This window comes from Polypterus senegalus, chromosome 8, assembly GCF_016835505.1.
Source record: "Polypterus senegalus isolate Bchr_013 chromosome 8, ASM1683550v1, whole genome shotgun sequence".
Lineage (NCBI taxonomy): Eukaryota > Metazoa > Chordata > Cladistia > Polypteriformes > Polypteridae > Polypterus > Polypterus senegalus.
In genome coordinates, this window is record NC_053161.1 from 185,671,762 (window position 1) to 185,689,941 (window position 18,180).

The following is an 18,180-nucleotide window of genomic DNA, read 5'->3' on the forward strand; positions in this document are numbered from 1 at the left end:
CAGATGGGACAGCCCACCTTAGAGTCCCCAGGCTCTGCTTCCTCATTGGAAGGCATGTTAGAGGGGAAGTACTCCTCCAACTGACCCACAACATCCCGAGTCGAGGTCAGCAGTTCACCATCCCCACCATATACAGTGTTGACACTGCACTGCTTCCCCCTCCTGAGACGCCGGATGGTGGACCAGAATCTCCTTGAAGCTGTCCGATAGTCATTTTTCATGGCCTCCGCAAACTCCTCCCATGCCCGAGTTTTTGCCTCAGCAACAACTGAAGCTGCATTGCGCTTGGCCTGCTGGTACCTATCAGCTGCCTCCAGAGACCCACAGGACAAAAAGGTCCTATATGACTCTTTCTTCAGTTTGATAGCATCCCTCACCGCCGGTGTCCACCAACGGGTTCGGGGATTGCTGCCACAACAGGCACCAACCACCTTACGGCCACAGCTCCGGTCAGCCGCCTCAACAATAGAGGCATGGAACATGGCCCATTTGGACTCAATGTCCCCCACCTCCCTCGGGATGTGGTCGAAGTTCTGCCGAAGGTGGGAGTTAAACTACTTCTGACAGGGGACTCTGCCAGCCGTTCCCAGCAGACCCTCACAACACGTTTGGGCCTACCAGGCCTGACAGGCATCCTCCCCCACTATCGAAGCCAACTGACCATCAGGTGGTGATCAGTTGACAGCTCCACCCCTCTCTTCACCCGAGTGTCCAAGACATGTGGCCGCAAGTCCGATGACACGACCACAAAGTCGATCATCGAACTGAGGCCTAGGGTGTCCTGGTACCAAGTTCACATATGAACACCCTTAAGCTTGAACATGGTGTTCGTTATGGACAATCCATGATGAGCACAGAAGTCCAATAACAAAACACAAACCAACTCACACTGCACCCAACCTCCTTGGCCCCTCCCATAGGTGGTGATAGACAGGTGTGTGCCTTTCCAAATCATGTCCAATCAACTGAATTTAACACAGGTGGACTCCAATTAAGCATCTCAAGGATGATCAGGGGAAACAGGATGCACCTGAGCTCAATTTGGAGCTTCATGGCAAAGACTGTGAATGCTTATGAACATGTGTTTTCTCCGTTTTTTTTATTTTTTGTAAATTTGCAAAAATCTCAAGTAAACTTTTTCACGTTGTCATTATGGGGTGTTGTGTGTAGAATTCTGAGGAAAAAAATGAATTGAATCCATTTTGGAATAAGGTTGTAACATAAAATGTGATGCACTGTATATACTGTATATATATATATATATATATATATATATATATATATATATATATATATATATGTGTGTGTATGTGTGTATACATATATATACAGTATATTTGTATATATATATATGAGGGACATTCAAAATGTTTCCACACTTTTTTTTCTCTCTATTTATTAAGAATTTCCAAAACAAATGACATCACTTTTGTAAACAGTCACCTTTTCCCAACATCATACAGCAAAGGTAATACAGGAATCTTGTGTTTAACTTGTTTGTCATTGTTTGTACAGCTCTTCAATTTTGTATATTTATATAGCATTTAACATAAACAACTGGATGATGCAACAGCAGCTATTTTTCCACCAGCATGCTCACCACACATTATCTATTAGGTGGTGAAGAGATAGTTAGACAATTAGAGACGGGAGATAAGTAGGGGAGCAGAATGGCCAGGCTGTGGTGAACAATTTAACATCAGGGAACATCCTGCTCTTTTTTGAAAGATGCCCAGAGATCTTGACTGAGCACAGAGTCGGGACTTTGGTTTTATGTCTCATCCAAAGGACAGTGCCATTTTTACAGCCCAGTGTCCCTGTCATTGCACTGGAGAATTGGGATCCACACACAGACCACGGGGTAAGTGTTGTGTCTTACAACATTCAACCTTATATAAAATCGAGAAATGCAGTACAATAACCGCTTTCCATGTTTTTCTCTTTTATTACTTGTTGTATCACCAGAAAATCTTATATCAATGCGCATATACACACATAATGGTTAACAGTATATATACACCACAAAAAGTAGATCCACTAACACAATATACATAACAACTCCTCCCACGCAGCACTGAAGCAATATCAAAAAAAAATATACATATATATATTCTCACAATTATTTTTAACTATAACAGCATATAAAATTTAACATTCAAATCTTTTAGGAGGTTTCCTAACTCTGTCAGGGTAACGTCTAGTGCATGTTGAGCTAGAACTACCAACTGAGTCCTGACTCTCAGGTTGCGTTGTTTCCTGGTTGTCTGTGGTGATGGTAGACTCCTAACCATCACGCTCTGGTACAGCCATGTCCTGCGATGAAGTTGGCTGTGCAATTTCTTCCTGTTGGTGGATGTCAGAAGGAGTAGTGTCTAACAATTGATCTGTATGTCGACGCCAGACAACATCATCCCCAATGTCTACAGTATAAGTCAGTGGTCCTGTCTGCGAGGCAATGACACCTTGCTGCCATGACCGGCCACTGTTACGATAATCGCGAGCCAAAACTCTCTGACCCACACAAAAGGCACGCAGGGTTTGTGACTTTTGACTCTGATTCCAGGTGGCCTGCTTCTGTTGGACATGCCTACGTAGGTCAGGTTTCATCAAGTCCAGACGGGATCTCAGGGGACGGCCTAGAAAAAGCATTGCAGGTGTTTGTCCGGTAGTCGAATGGGTGCTGTTACGATAAGCCAATAAAAACTTGGACACTTTGTGTTGTAGTGATATTCCTTCAGATGACATTGCCTTAATGGACTGTTTGAAGGACTGCACAAAACGCTCAGCAAGACCATTCGTTGCAGGGTGGTATGGTGCGGTGGTAATGTGTTGTATTCCATTTTTCCTGAGGAAGGTTTTAAAGTCCTCAGATAAGAACTGGCTACCATTATCACTTACTATTTGTTCTGGTACTCCTGTACGTGAAAACAAGTTACGTAGGAGTTCCACAGTCTTTATGGAAGTTGCTTTAGTGGTACAGAAAACCTCTGGCCATTTAGAGTGGGCATCTACAACAATAAGAAACATCTTATCAAAGAATGGGCCTGCATAGTCAATGTGTATGCGCTGCCATGGGGTGGTGGGCCATTCCTAGGGGTGAAGTGGTGCAGACGCTGGTGACCTTTGAGTCTGCTGGCACCCATTACATGTCTTTGTGAGGTCATCCAGCTGGTGATCAATGCCAGGCCACCAGACATAGCTGCGAGCCAAGTTCTTCATCTTTACCACTCCTAAGTGCCCTTCATGTAGTACCTCAAGGACCTTGGTACGAAGTTTTGGTGGAATTATAACACGTGTGCCCCACAAAATGCAACCTTGACTTACAGACAGTTGGTCACGTCGTGATGAGTAGGCTGATAAAGTTGCATTGCCCGTGGATGGCCAACCTTTAACTGTCAGTTCATAAACTTTAGAAAGTGTTGGGTCGCAGCGCGTCTCTCGCTGGATGTCAGAACACGTGACTGGCAATGAGTCTACCTGAGCCATTTGGAACATGTCTACTGGTTCCACTAAATTCCTGGGTTGTGATAACTCCAATGGAAGCCGCGACAGTCCATCAGCATTACCATGATGCTCTGTACCCTTGAATGCAATAGTGTAAGTGTGGGCCCCAAGAAATAATGCCCATCTTTGAAGTCGTGCAGCAGCCATACCTGGGACACCCTTACATGGATTAAAGATGGACAGCAATGGCTGATGATCAGTCAGCAAGGTAAAATGTCTCCCATATAAATACTGGTTAAACTTCTTAACTCCCCAAACCAAACTAAGGGCTTCTCTATCAATTTGGGCATAATTACGCTCTGCTGGAGTTAAGGATCTTGAGGCAAAGGCAATTGGCCGTTCTGTCCCATCAGTAAACTTATGTGACAATACAGCACCAATACCATAAGGAGAGGCATCACATGCAAGCTGGAGTGGCAAGTTGGGGTCATAATGAGTTAGCACATTGTCAGATGTTACAAGAGATTTTGCTTCTTTGAAGGCACGCTCACAGTCTTTAGTCCAGCTCCATGCTGTTTCACTGCGCAGCAAACTGTTTAAAGGATGCAAAGCAGTTGAAAGATTTGGAAGGAACTTGTGATAATAATTAACTAGTCCCAAAAATGACCACAATTGAGATACATTTTGGGGTTTTGGTGCTTTCAGAACGGCTTCAATTTTGTTTTTACATTTATGTAAGCCTTCTTTATCTATTTGGTGTCCACAATACTCAATAGAATTTTTGAAAAACTCACACTTATTTTTGTTGACTCTCAAGCCAAAGTCTGCTAATCTGCTCAGGACTTTTCCTAGATTCTCTAGATGCTCCTTGTCATCAGCCCCTGTAACAAGAATGTCATCAAGGTAGCACTGAGTGCCAGGAATGCCCTGTAAGACTTGTTCTATGGCCTTCTGCCATATGGCTGGTGCTGAAGCAACTCCAAAAACCAAACGGTTATACTGGTACAGGCCTTTAGTAGTGTTAATAGTCAAATACTTTTTGGATGAGTCCTCTACTTCCATCTGTAAGTATGCTTGTGCAAGGTCAATTTTTGAAAACTTTTCTCCTCTGCCCAGAGATGCAAAGATTTTATCTATACGGGGTAAGGGATATTGTTCAGTTTTTAACACCGGGTTCACTGTCACCTTAAAGTCACCACATATGCGCACAGTGCCATCACCCTTAACAACTGGCACAATTGGTGTCGCCCATTCATACCATTCCACTTTTGTCAGTATGCCTTCCCTTTCTAGTCTTTGTAATTCTGCTTCTACTTTGGGGCGTAGGGCATATGGCACTGGCCTTGCCTTGTGAAACCTTGACACTGCATTATCTTCTAATACAATCTGGGCTTTCAAATGTTTTAATGTGCCAATGCCATCCCGAAAAACCTGTGCATACTGTGAAAGTAGCTCTTTAAAACTGTTATTTATGGACTGGTTGCTTGACTTTTCTAATGTTTGCATGGCTTTGATTGACTGCCAATCCAACTGTATTTTCTTCAGCCACTCACGTCCCAACAGTGGTACACCCCCTTTTTTAATTACATAAAGTGGCAATGTATGTGTTTTCCCTGTATATTTCACATTTACATTAATTGTTCCCAAGGGTACTATTTTCTCACCAGTATATGTTTTCAACATTACCGGGACTGTCTCCAGGATGCAATGTGCAAAATGTTCCTTATAATCCTTATAGCAGATCACTGACAGGGCTGATCCTGTGTCCAGCTCCATCTTAAAAGGCACACCTTCCACTTCAAGGGACACCCACAAGATTCCTCTGTCGGCCTCTTTAAGTGCATAGATATCAAAGCAAGCCAGGTCGTGTTCAGATGAGTCTGATGTGGTAGTATTTATTTCGTGCACGTTTTGATGTTTCTGTTTATTCTTTGGGAACTTTTTGTCACGTGGGCGGGTTTTACACATTTTCTGAATATGCCCTGGTTTCTGACATTGACGACACACTTTGTCTTTAAACCAGCACTCCGAAGCGTTGTGTGACCTTTTCCCACATCTGTAGCAGGGCATCTCGCGTGTGTCGCTTCCAATTTATGCGTGTTACACTCTGTCGCGATCTTCTGCTGCAGCTCGAGAGTATCTTTAGCGGCTGTCTCTATTGACACTGCAATTTCTACAGCACGAGGCAGGGTTAACGTACGCTCAGTCAAGAGTCGTTTCTGTATATTTTCATTGTGCAATCCACACACAAGCCCGTCTCTTAAAGAATCTGACAAGTTTTCTCCAAATTCACAGTGCTCTGCGAGTCTTCTCAGTTCTGCTACGTACTCCGCTACAGTCTCCATCTTTGTTTGGTTACGTTTATGAAAACGAAAACGCACTGCAATTACAAGCGGTTTAGGGTTCAAATGATTTTGCAAGACTTCCACTATTTGGTTGAATGTTTTCTCGGCTGGTTTCGCTGGTGCCACTAAACTGCGAAGCAAGTTGTAGGTTCTAGCTCCCATTAAGCTAAGTAACACGGCAACTTTCTTTCCGTCATTAATCTCGTTCGCCAGGCAGTACTGTTCTAGTCTTTCAACATACGTGGCCCAGTCCTCCACCGAACTATCAAAACTGTCCATTTTCCCCACACAACCAGACATTTTCCTCACTTTTTTTTTTTTGGTTGTTTAATTTGTTTTACTCACAGCCCTTCTTTGCGCTGCGTATCCTGGGTAAAGAGACTCCTGCGAATGCACCCGCTTTTCGATGTTCGCTTCTCCCGTTGCTTTCTTGAAAAGCTCCGTACAAAAAAGGTTCAATTGTATGGTGAATCAAAGGTGCATGTAAACCTCGTCGCCAGTTGTTGTGTCTTACAACATTCAACCTTATATAAAATCGAGAAACGCAGTACAATAACCGCTTTCCATGTTTTTCTCTTTTATTACTTGTTGTATCACCAGAAAATCTTATATCAATGCGCATATACACACATAATGGTTAACAGTATATATACACCACAAAAAGTAGATCCACTAACACAATATACATAACAGTAAGCACCCCATGCTGGCCTCACTAACACCTCTTCCAGCAGTAACTCAAACTTTTCGCTGGTGGTCTTCCGTCCAAGTACTGTCAGGGCCTGAACATGCTGAGCATCCAGTGACCTGTTCTGAAGTACAAATGTATTGCCTTTGCTCATCCTTGAAAAATGTCCCAATGACTCTGTCATACATTCAGTTAATAAATCCCCCAAAATACCTATTTTGTAATTTGTTTTTTTTTTAATTGCAGCAGACAATGGTAAGGTGTGAAACACTTTGAGTAAATGCTGTATGTTTTAAACTGATGTTTCTTGAAGCTCAACTGTATTTGTACCTCAGATTTCAGTAGTAGTAAATGTGTTACCAAAATACAGCAAAAACACTGAATTCTACAAATAAATGTGGTTATGTTCAGAGAATCAAATATTAATTTTTCCTCTTTAGATTTCAGTCCCAATTAGTGAAGAGCAATTAGACAAATGCACCACAGAAACATCCACAAGTTCATCATCCCTGACCGGGGCACAGTGCTACAGGTTAGACCATAAAATATTACATTTTCATAATTTGGTGTTTCATTATTAATTTTTCTCCCTGTTAACTGAAATATTTGTAATGCATGATTATTACTATAACACAGAAAATACGTAGACTTTTATTCACCCATTGTCATTGAGGACAAGAAAAGCTCCTCTGAAGAAGAGTCTGAAAGCATAGTAAGGTTGGAAAAAAATGATTTTCTGTTTCTTTTCTCAAGTGATACTTTATAAATGCAATAAGCCATCACCCTTTTTTATTTCATGAAACTGTTGTAAACTGACTTTTGTGTAAATCAGCTATCACAGGTTTTCATTTGGGAATGGCAGTTTGACAACACAATGAAAATTCTTTCTTGTTGGACAGTATTTTTCAATATTAATCACATGCGGATGTCCACACATGCATGATTGTTGTAGGCTGATGAATGTATTAGTAAATGCAACCCGTAATTGTACTTTTTTTATTTATTAAAGTATTAAAGTTCCAACACTTGATGTGAAAGCAATTTTGTCTGATCTGCCCATACAAATACGGCCTAATAAAGTTTCAAGATTCAATATAAACAGGGGAGATCTTTGGGAAGGAGCCCTGCGTGGATTTAAGAGACAGTCCTATGATCTGACTTACACAATGCTGGTGACATTCACAGATGATTATGATATAAATGAAGATGGAATTGATGCAGGTGGCCCAAAAAGGGAATTTCTACAGTTGTTGATGTGTCACATAAAAGGACACAGTTTACTTGAATGGAAAGAGAATGAGACATTTTTGTGATGTGACAGTACAGGCAAGTACAATTTATTTACTGGGTAACCCTTACTAATGAAGCATGATACTCCAAATAGAAACTGCTGTACTCAGTTTGAGGATTTGTCAATAGTAGTTTTAAAAATGTAATTAATCATTTGTCATATGATTGTGGCTGTTCAGCTACTGTTTAAAATTTATTCAGTGAGTTCTACAATCTATGTTTGAAACTTTTATAAAACTCAGGTTTGTTTCAAATGTACGTCTAATTTAATAGAGATTACTCACTGTCTCTTCACTTGATTCCCAAACTACTCTGAATTGGCCCTTTTCAATCCAGAGAAGCAGTAGGCATCGTAGTAAAGTGTTAGACTTTCATTCAATACCCATAACTCCCACTCAAAGGGCAATGATGGAGATGTAAACTGGTATGATGACCAGATAGAAGCTTTTCACAAAGATCTAACTTCCTTTTTACAACACCATCGTTTGTAAGAATGATTTCAGAATCATGCCGTCACCTCACCTTACATATGAACCAGAGCCCAGGATGTCTAAACGTTTCCACCTGCGTCATGCAGAGAGCAAGCCACTCCTTTCTGGGAAATGAACCACCGCCTCAGATTAGAAGGTTCTGTTTCTTAATTCTTATTATGTATGTTATGCCAAAAAAAGAGAAGGGCACATTCTGAGAAACAGAGTTTCAAAAGGACCAGGATATAAAATTAAAATAATCGAAATCATAAACGAGTTGAGGTTAAAGCCAGGAAAGCATCTAATTAAATTACTAAAGCCCAAAACACAATCCAGAAGCCTAGTCGGTAAATCAGCAAAGGTTCTGAGTCTTATATAACCCCCAAAAAAAAAAATAATAATAATAAAAATACACGCACACATTTTCATTTAACTATGCAGAAACTTGTACACTCACTGATTATGGCAAGTATATATGGATTATGTATAAACGCATTTTGTCGAATTATTTAGTTTTGCAAATGCCGTTTGCTACGGTAGTTAAAATTGTATCTGACCATTTTTATTTTTAACATTTGCGGTATTTTCATCTAACGACTAAACGACCGTCGCCAGTTCAGTTTTAACAGTCATCGGCGCATTAACGTGACTCGGGCGACTCGCTGCGGCTCCTTTATTAATTTATTTGTCCCTCCATGCTGTAAACTTGCGATCAGAGTCCTGCGCGCTCTGAGACAGATGAAAGTTGCACACGCATAAATCTCAAGTCTTTTGACCTTCCGCCCATCCCTAAGTATTCGTAATCAAAAGGTTGTGAACATGCATAGTAATCCTAGACTGACCTCCTCGACAGATGGCGTGATTAGATAGAACAGAGGTTAAGTTTCCCGGCGCACAGTCGACATTTTAATTTGTTCTTCAACTGTTTACCAAACTGGCACGTGTAGCTATGGTCGCGTACGGCTGACGTCATCCAAGGCGACGGTTACGGAAGCCACGCTGTCTCCCCGCATTGTAGCGACAGCCGCACGAGAGAAAGACTGTTGTGGAGTGAGGCGGGAGTTTCAAGGAGGTTAGAAAGTTCTCCATCGCCGACAGACAGAAGGTAAGTAATCTGAGTTTGGGGGCGCACTTTACGGACGTGTGAGTTTTTATTTCGCTCCACTTGGACTACCGCTCGCGACTTGAGAGTGAGGCGCACGGCTCTTTGTGTTCTTCAGCCCAACAGCGAACTTTGTGAATCCTCCTGTGAACGCCATCCCTGGTGCTGTTGCCGTTCATAAGTGTTTGTGTCTCTGATTCACTTAACGAGTCGAGTCCCGTTTTTACTTTTAAGCACCCAGAAGCAATTTGCTTTCTACATCAAAAGCCCGGAGTCTCTTTAGGATTTGCGGTGGTCCTTCTTAACCTGCGCCACTGTGTTATCAGACCAGTCCGGTTTGTTGTTTATGTGAACCCCCAGGTACTCGTAGCTCTGCACATTTCTGTGTTCTCCTCCCTAATGGCGATTGGTCTTGGAGGGTCTTTGGCTGGCCTGAAGTCCACCAGCAGCTCCTCTTTACTGTAATGCCGTGCTAGACCAGTTTGAACCAGTGTCTCCTTCGTTTATAAACATTATAAATGCATTTAAGGTTACTTTTTGTCCAGTTATTATTCTAATACGGTTATGGAGAGGATCATTAAATACACTCGCACCACATATATTACATATTATTAATTTATCTCGTACCACTGGCACTATCCCTGTCTATTTTAAACATGCAGTGGTTAAGCCCTTACGGAAAAACAAACCTTAAGGATAACTTCAATAATTTTAGACCAATTTCTCGACTACCTTTCCTATCTAAAATACTTGAGAAAGTTGTTTTGCAGCAGCTTCAGATCTTTTTGGATTGTAATGGTGGTCAAGAAGTTTTTCAGTCCGGTTTTAAAAGTTACAACAGCACTGAAACCGCTTTACTCAGGGTTGTTAGTGATACTTTACTTTCAGCTGACTCTGGAGTCTCGACAGTCTTAGTGCTTTTGAATTTAACTGCAGCCTTTGATACCATCAATCACAACATATCGTCAAGGCTGGATAAGTGGCTATGAAACTGAGGGGGTGCACTAGCTTGGTTCAAATCTTATTTCACTAATAGGACTTTTTCAGTTGGTAACAAGTGTGCCTTTACCTCTACTGCTCGTTTGAAATATGGTGTTCCACAGAGGTCTATTCTGGGTCCTTTATTGTTTTCTTTGTATTTAATACCTCTTGTGTTCAAATTTCACAAATATGGCATTTCATTTTTATAATGATTTTTACTATGACTAAGGTGTCCTTAAATTCACTGAATAAATGTTATGATGATGTCAAACATTGGATGACCGTAAATTTTTTGAATCTCAATCAGAGTAAGACTATTTGGACAAATAGCTTCTGATGGGGCTGTCAGGGATCATCTCTGCTCATTAGCTGGGTTTTGCAAAATTCTTCTTTTGGCTGCTCCCGTTAGGGGGTGATACAGCAGATCATCTTCTTCCATATCTTTCTGTCCTTGTCATATTGTTCTGTTACACCCATCACCTGCATGACCTCTCTCACCACATCCATAAACCTTCTCTTGGGCCTTCCTATTTTCCTCTTCCCTGGCAGCTCTATCCTTAGCATCCTTCTCCAAATATACCCATCATCTCTCCTCTGCACATGTCCGCACCAACGCAATCTCGCCTCTCTGACTTTGTCTCCCAACTGTCCAAAAAATCTCAGGCATGGGAGGAGTTTGGAGAGGCCATGGAGAACGAGTTTCGGACGGCTTTGAGGAGATTCTGGTCCACCGTCCGGCGTCTCAGGAGGGGGAAGCGGTGCAGTGTCAACACTAGTGAGGATGGTGCGCTGCTGACCTCGACTCGGGATGTTGTGGGTCGGTGGGGGGAGTACTTCGAAGACCTCCTCAATCCCACTAACATGCCTTCCAATGAGGAAGCAGAGCCTGGGGACTCGGAGATGGGCTCCCCCATCTCTGGGGCTGAGGTCACCAAGGTGGTCAAAAAACTCCTTGGTGGCAGTTCCCCGGGGGTGGATGAGATCTGCTTGGAGTTCCTCAAGGCTCTGGATGTTGTAGGACTGTTTTGGTTGACACGTTTCTGCGACATTGCATGGACATCGGGGACAGTACCTCTGGATTGGCATATTGGTGGTGGTCCCCCTCTTTAAAAAAGGGTTCCCGGAGGGTGTTCCAATTACAGAGGGATCACACTCCTCAGCCTCCCTAGAAAAGTCTATTTGGGAGTCCTGGAGAGGAGGGTCCGTCGGACAGTCGAACCTTTGGATTCGGGAGGAACAGTGTGGTTTTCGTCCTGATAAGAGCTGTTCGGTCCCTGTACAACCGGTGTCAGAGCTTGGTCCGCATTGTCGGCAGTAAGTAGAGCCCGTTTCCAGTGAGAGCTGGACTCTGCCAGGGCTGCCCTTTGTCACCGATTCTGTTCATAACTTTTATGGACAGAATTTCTAGGTGCAGCCAGGGTGTTGAGGGAGTCAATTTCTAGGTGCAGCCAGGGTGTTGAGGGGGTCCACTTTGGTGGACTCAGGATTGGGTCACTGCTTTTTGCAGATGATGTTGTCCTGTTTGCTTCATCAGACCGTGATCCTTAGCTCTCTCTGGATTGATTCGCAGCTGAGTGTGAAGCGGCTGGGATGAGAATCAGCACCTCCAAATCCAAGACCATGGTCCTCAGTCAGAAAAGGGTTGCATGCCCTCTCAGGGTTGGGGGTGAGATCCTACCCCAAGTGGAGCAGTTCAAGTATCTCGGGGTCTTGTTCACGAGTGACGGAAGAATGGAGTGTGAGATCGACAGTCAGGTTGGTGCAGCATCCGCAGTGATGCGGGCTCTATGGTCATGAGCTATTGGGTAGTGACCGAAAGAACAAGATCGCAAATACAATCGGCTGAAATGAGCTTCCTCCACAGGGTGTCTGGGCTTTCCCTTAAAGATAGGGTGAGAAGCTCAGTCATCCGGGAGGGGCTCAGAGTAGAGCCGCTGCTCCTCTATTTCGAGAGGAGTCAGATGAGGTGGCTTGGGCATCTGATCAGGATGCATCCTGGTCGCCTCCCTGGTGAGGTGTTCTGGGCACGTCCATCCGGAAGAAGACCCCGGGGAGGACCCAGGACATGCTGTAGGGATTGTCTCCTGGCTGGCCTGGGAATGCCTTGGGATTCTCCCGGAAGGGCTAGAAGAAGTGACCGGGGAGAGGGAAGTCTGGGCCTCTCTGCTTAAGCTGCTGCCCCTGCAACCCGATCTTGGATAAGCGGAAGAGGATGGATGGATGAATGTGTTTTTCTGTTAATTATTTATCTGCTAAGTGGTTCCTTTTAACTTAGTTGTTTTAGTATTTATGTAATGTTTGTTTTTTGTTTATTGATTTACTATTGATATTTTTTGATTTTTATTGTACAGCACATCAGTTTACACTTAGTGTTTTTTAAACTGTGCTTTATAAATAAATTGTGATTTTTGGTTTGAGCTCTTTTGTGTTACTGATGTTGAGTTGCAGAGCACACAGAGGCCTGCAGTGTTTGGGGAGGACTGGACTGGCAGGAATGAGTCAAACCTGTTGAAGATCCGCTTCAGTACATTAGCTCTGCTCTTGTTCTCTTCCTCTGCATATTTTACTACAGCCAGTGATGATCCTCACCCCATTCTACACTTCTTTCATGTGTTGTAACTTGTGGTCACGTTTGTCTCTGTAGTGGGCTTTCTCCTCACAAAGCTGTTGTTTCACCTCTGACTGCACCACCTTGATTTCATCCTTATCTCCAGACCTACAGGCTTTCTTCTTCATATTCAGCAGCCTTTCAGGTTTTTTGTGATCCATCATTTGTTTTTGGGGAAACCACACACTGCCTTTGCGAGGACTGTGCTATCCACAGAAAACGCGATGTAGTTTGTGATCCAGTGGCTGAGACCCTCAGTGACCTGGCTGTGTGAGTCACAAAGCACATCCCACTCGGCATTCTCAAAGACATCCTTAAGATCATCCTCCACCTTTGTTATTCATTCCTGAATGGTCCTGCTGGTGATTGGCAGCTGCTTGACAATGAGTTTATATGTGGGTATGAGCTGTAACAAATTTATAGTCTGATTGGCATAAAGGTGGCAAAGCACCAGAGTTATATGCCTCTTTAACACTGGTGCACAGCAAGTCCAGGGTCTTGTTTTCCTTTGCTGTACAGTCCACAAACTAGTTAAAAATCGGGGAGGGTGCAGTAAAATGAAACCGGGTCAGACACCCCAGAAATTGTGATGAAAGCACGGGGATGGTCAGTAGAGTTTGCTTATTACAGAATATACTGTGTCTGTTGTGATTGCCGCATCTGACGAAGGGTGATGCAAACTATCAGCACAATGACGTGTGAAAACTGTCTCGGCATATAATAAGATTGTAAGCCCCCACCCCCCACCCTGAGGCACTCCATTCAGGTCTGGTGCTTTAATAGTAATGTGTCCAGAGTTGCACCATTTTTCATTCACAACAATGGCAAGTTCACCTTCTTTCTTCCTATCACTTTTATTCCCGCTGCTGTCCTTATGCACAATTTTAAATCCATCCAGTGCACCCACAGAGTCCGGTGTTTCAGCTCTAAGTCTCGTCTCACTGATGCACATGAGACTGCTGAGTTTATATTCCCTTGGGCACCTGACCAGCGTTTGATTTTACATTGCTCATGATGACCGAAGGCAGCTACGGTCTGTGCTGCCTTCTCTTGTTCTGGAGTTGGACACCTGCTCTCTTTTTCTCAGTGTCCACTCTGTAGCTCTGCTGGGAGCCCAGCGATTAGATCAGGCACTCTGTGAGACCAAGAGTGTAGGTCTGGCATTTGCTGCCACAGGTATGTGAGTCAAACCTTCCTCACCACTTCGGTTATCCAAGTTCTCCAGAAAAAAAAAAAAAGAAATATCAGCACCCGTGTTTGGTTTTCTTTGTTGTTGTTTAACGTGGCCTATCGTGGCAGCACTGGATGTTGCTTTTTAAAATCCATGCATTGTTTAAATGGACAATTATATAAAAGTGTTTTTTTTCTTTTAATTGTTATGAAATATGACAAACTCCCATGTTTCATTGCTAGAGCTAAACCACTAATGCCTGTTAGTGAGCATTAGAGAAGTTAATAGAGATTTGTGGTTTGTGTTACTGCCTTACAGTTCTGTCAGAATGAATTTGAATCTCGGCCTGTTTTTAAGTCTCTATGCAGTTTCCATGTCTGCTCTTTTATTCTTATTTTCTCCACTTCTCTAAAGATGCTAAGGTTTAGTGGCCTGGTAAGTCTGACTTATCTTAGTGTTGGTCATGGTCTTGAATGTGAGTGGACCCTATGATGGTCGATAGCTATTTCCTGACCTGTACAGGTACTCTGGTTTTCATCCCAGTTTGTTTTGCACTGGACTTTGGTGGTGAGGTGGAAGCTAAGTCCAATTTGGTGATTGCTACATGTAACTGTATCATGCAGAGCCCAGCCAGACTGTGTGGGTCACCCCTTTGTGTCACTCTTATGTGAACACCACTGTCAGGACTAGCATCCCTTTTCTGGGCAAGACCCAATAATGAGATGTTCTTTGTCCTGCCCCACCACTGATGATTACCCATAGCAAACTGGTCTGTCAGGATCTCACATATCCAGACAATGGAGCTCTAAGGAAGACTGAGGCAGATGAGACCTCCACAATGCCAACGTCTCTGTACTTGGAGGTGCAGCTATTAAATAGGAGTTTATCACTGTTGTAATTATAAAACTCTTTATGATGTTGTATGTTTGTGTGGAACGTTTACTTTCACAAGATGAAACTGATAAATGTGAAACTTGTTCAATTTATTCTGTAGTTCATGATTAATTTATATATTAAGAATAGGGCTAGATAATTATTCAGTTCTAATTGGGTTTTTTTACTTTAAAGAAGGGGTGCTGAGTAGTGGGAATTGATGGAAATAGGAAGTTATTGCACGTTTTTTTTGTGTGGATTGATAAGGTTGTTGACATACTCGGTTTTCTTACCATGTCTGTCTTAGGTTTCATTTTCACTGTGGAAAATAAACGTTTGTTTTATAAAAAACAATGGAGTGGATTAATGTGAAACATCAAGGACTGGACACACGTAAGTTCCTGTTGTAGCCACACGTTGTTTCATACCTAAACTTGTATTTTCTTTATTTGCTGTGTTGACTCTGTGGTACTGAGCAGTTTAGTTCTTGTTCCTGTTTTGTAATTTCTGTAAAGCGCCCTTTGATGTTGTCTGCTGTAGGAAATTTTAATTGATCACTCAGTTAATTATCAGTTTTGTTTTTGGTAATGTTGGTAATTAAAACAATTAACAACATGGCCACAAAGGGACACCAGATTAATGTAAGTTTAGTGAGGCCTCTCTGTTTCACTTTCCAGCTGGGAAACCTGAAATATGAAGAGATCTGTGTAAGTTATGAATGATGGCCATAACTCAGTGAAATTTTACATTAAACACCCTCACTGTCTCAGTTGTTGCCGTAGTAATAGACTTATTACACAGATAACCCAAACATTCTTGCTGCAATACACAAAATAATACACTTAATTTATAGCATAAGGATAATATAAGATGGATATATGCAAATATAGATAATGATGTTAGATAACGGATAATAACAGACACAAACATAAAACTGCTTTAGATTAATTGAACTTTTTCTCTCCTGTAGATAAAGGCACATAACTTATGAATTCTAATTTTTTTTTTTTTCCCTCTGTGGTTCAGATCGCTGCATTCTTTATCTTGTTATAAAGTTTCTGTTGCCTGCGCAGTGGCATTCATTTGCTCACAGCTTGTCTACAGTGCCTTACCGGCCCTGCAGTTTGTGTCTGCTACAGTGAGATGTGGCTCTGCACTTTCCGTCTGAGTTTAGGGAGGAACGTTTAACATAAAGACATGATCCTTCACAAGGTTATTACCTTCAGTTTTAGTGGCATCAGTACCATAATACATTAGCTGCTGTGTTTTGTCAATTAAATCACACTCAATAGTTCTCAGGATCAAAGCAGGTCTACTTATAGTTTTACATGAGTGAGGCTTTGTTCCTTTCTTTGTTTGCCTCCTCCAAACACATGGAAAGATCTTCCGCATGCTTTCTTTTGTTTTAGGAATTTGTCTCCTTTTTCGTCATGGTAACATCTTCTGAAGTTTCTTTTGAGGTTCTATAGTCCATGTCAGTCCTGTAGGTTGCTACTATCGCCATGTCTTCTAAAAAATTGGTGATTAATTATTTGCCATATCAAGCAAGATTACTGTGTGGCCTTTAAGATACCATCTCGGCTTGTGCACTAGCTATTCTTCTGCAAAGTTTGGGCTCATGTCACCCTCCTCCATCTCCAGTGCAGACAAATCTTCCACCTTTCCAATCGAGCACAGTTGCCTCTCGGAGTAAAGCGGATGCTCCATCATCTGTTATGGCCAAACCCTGTAAGCTATGGACAGCCAAAGTTATAGTCAGGCTGAGAGCTGTAAACTTAATGAGATGATCTGTGTCTTATAAGGGTTTTTAAAGGAAGGAATAGAGATCTTGAGATTTGTTTCTTGAGTTTGAATAAGTCCAACCTCTTGACTGACCACTGGTGCAAAGTGCTGTCCACCAGTGTTACTCCTTGATTTATGGTCCTTTGTTTGAACTTGAGTGTCCATCTTGTGCTTCTGGGAGACACCCCTGCATGTTAACATGGTCTGGTATTGATTGTCTTATCAGGTAAGGTATGAAGGCTGCATTCAGGCGAGAGGGGCCCGGCCATGGAAACAGAGTTTTTAGCTGGCAATATGAGTGTCTGGCAGCAGCATTTTAAAACAGGACTTGTGTTCTAGCCATGTTAAAAATGGCAAAGTCAGTCTGTCCTACACTGCTGTTGACAAAGCCATCCAAAATAAAGACGGGTTGATTGTCACTCCATACACTGACCTGTCCTCCGCTATTCATTATCTCTCTGTCTATAAATACATTTTCAAAACTCTTGACTATTGGTAGCCAAAATTCATTATTCAAGTTGAAAACCTGCTTGTCAGTATTTATATCTGAAAACTAGTGATGGCTGATGCAGTTGGTTTTCCTTTTGATCTGATACCAGGTGATAGTGAGGCCAGCATCGGCGATGCTGATACCAACACTGATGCAGCTAGAGTGTCATCTTGCAGGAATGGTTGATCCTCTATAAAAATTTAGTGTGTGTGGACATCAAAGTCACATTTTAAACAATTTGCATTAGTAGACTATTACATAAGGCGCTTTTCCACTGCATAGTACGGCACAGCACGGTTCAGTACAGCTTACCTTGGTTCGGCTCAGTTCGGCTCGGTTTGCGTTTCGACTGCAGTTTGGTACCGCTTTAGAGTGGGCGGGATTATTCACGTGTCGTTATAGTTGCGCCACCTCTACTGCCGTCACACCGTGGAACTTTTACCACACGCAGACAACGACAACACTTTAGCTCGACGACGCGCAAGGGTAAGCATCTAAAAAAAGCACATCACTAGCTAACTTTTATCACTGTTGCAAAGCATTAAATGAACTTAACTGCCAGTGTAACATTAAAATGCTGATTCTGTATATTACAGATCTTCCACATTTTGCAAAAAAGTCGCCGCAACAGACCATCTGTTTGGACATTTAACCGTGCTTCAGAGTGGTGGGATGTGATTGTTCCCGGTTTTACAAACACTCAGTGGCTGGAGAACTTTCGAATGTCTGAAGAAACATTCATCCACTTATGCAACAAACTGCGTCCAGCGATGGAGAGACGGGACACAAACTTCCGTGTGTGTACCTTTAAAGAAAAGAATAGCCAGTGACGCAGTAATGACGATTTTCTCCGGCCAATCAGTGACCAGCAGAGTTTACACATCACGTTTTGGTAACGGTTTTTTATTTTTAAACCAAATGGACCTTAAACATATA

The 18,180-nt window shown here is 42.4% G+C and overlaps 2 protein-coding genes across 2 annotated transcripts in view; one reads left to right on the top strand and one right to left on the bottom strand.

Annotated features, from left to right (window-relative positions):
- Positions 1–18,180, top strand: part of LOC120533516 (gastrula zinc finger protein XlCGF57.1-like) — a 695,777-nt gene that overhangs the window by 212,001 nt on the left and 465,596 nt on the right. The window lies entirely within an intron of this gene.
- LOC120534761 (uncharacterized protein K02A2.6-like) lies at positions 3,091–4,950 on the bottom strand. The gene has a single exon (XM_039762341.1). The coding sequence runs from the start codon at positions 4,948–4,950 to the stop codon at positions 3,091–3,093; it is 1,860 nt and encodes a 619-aa protein (XP_039618275.1).

Excerpts from the sequence above, each read along its gene's own strand:
- LOC120534761 (XM_039762341.1), bottom strand. The coding sequence starts at position 4,950 with ATGCAAACATTAGAAAAGTCAAGCAACCAGTCCATAAATAACAGTTTT.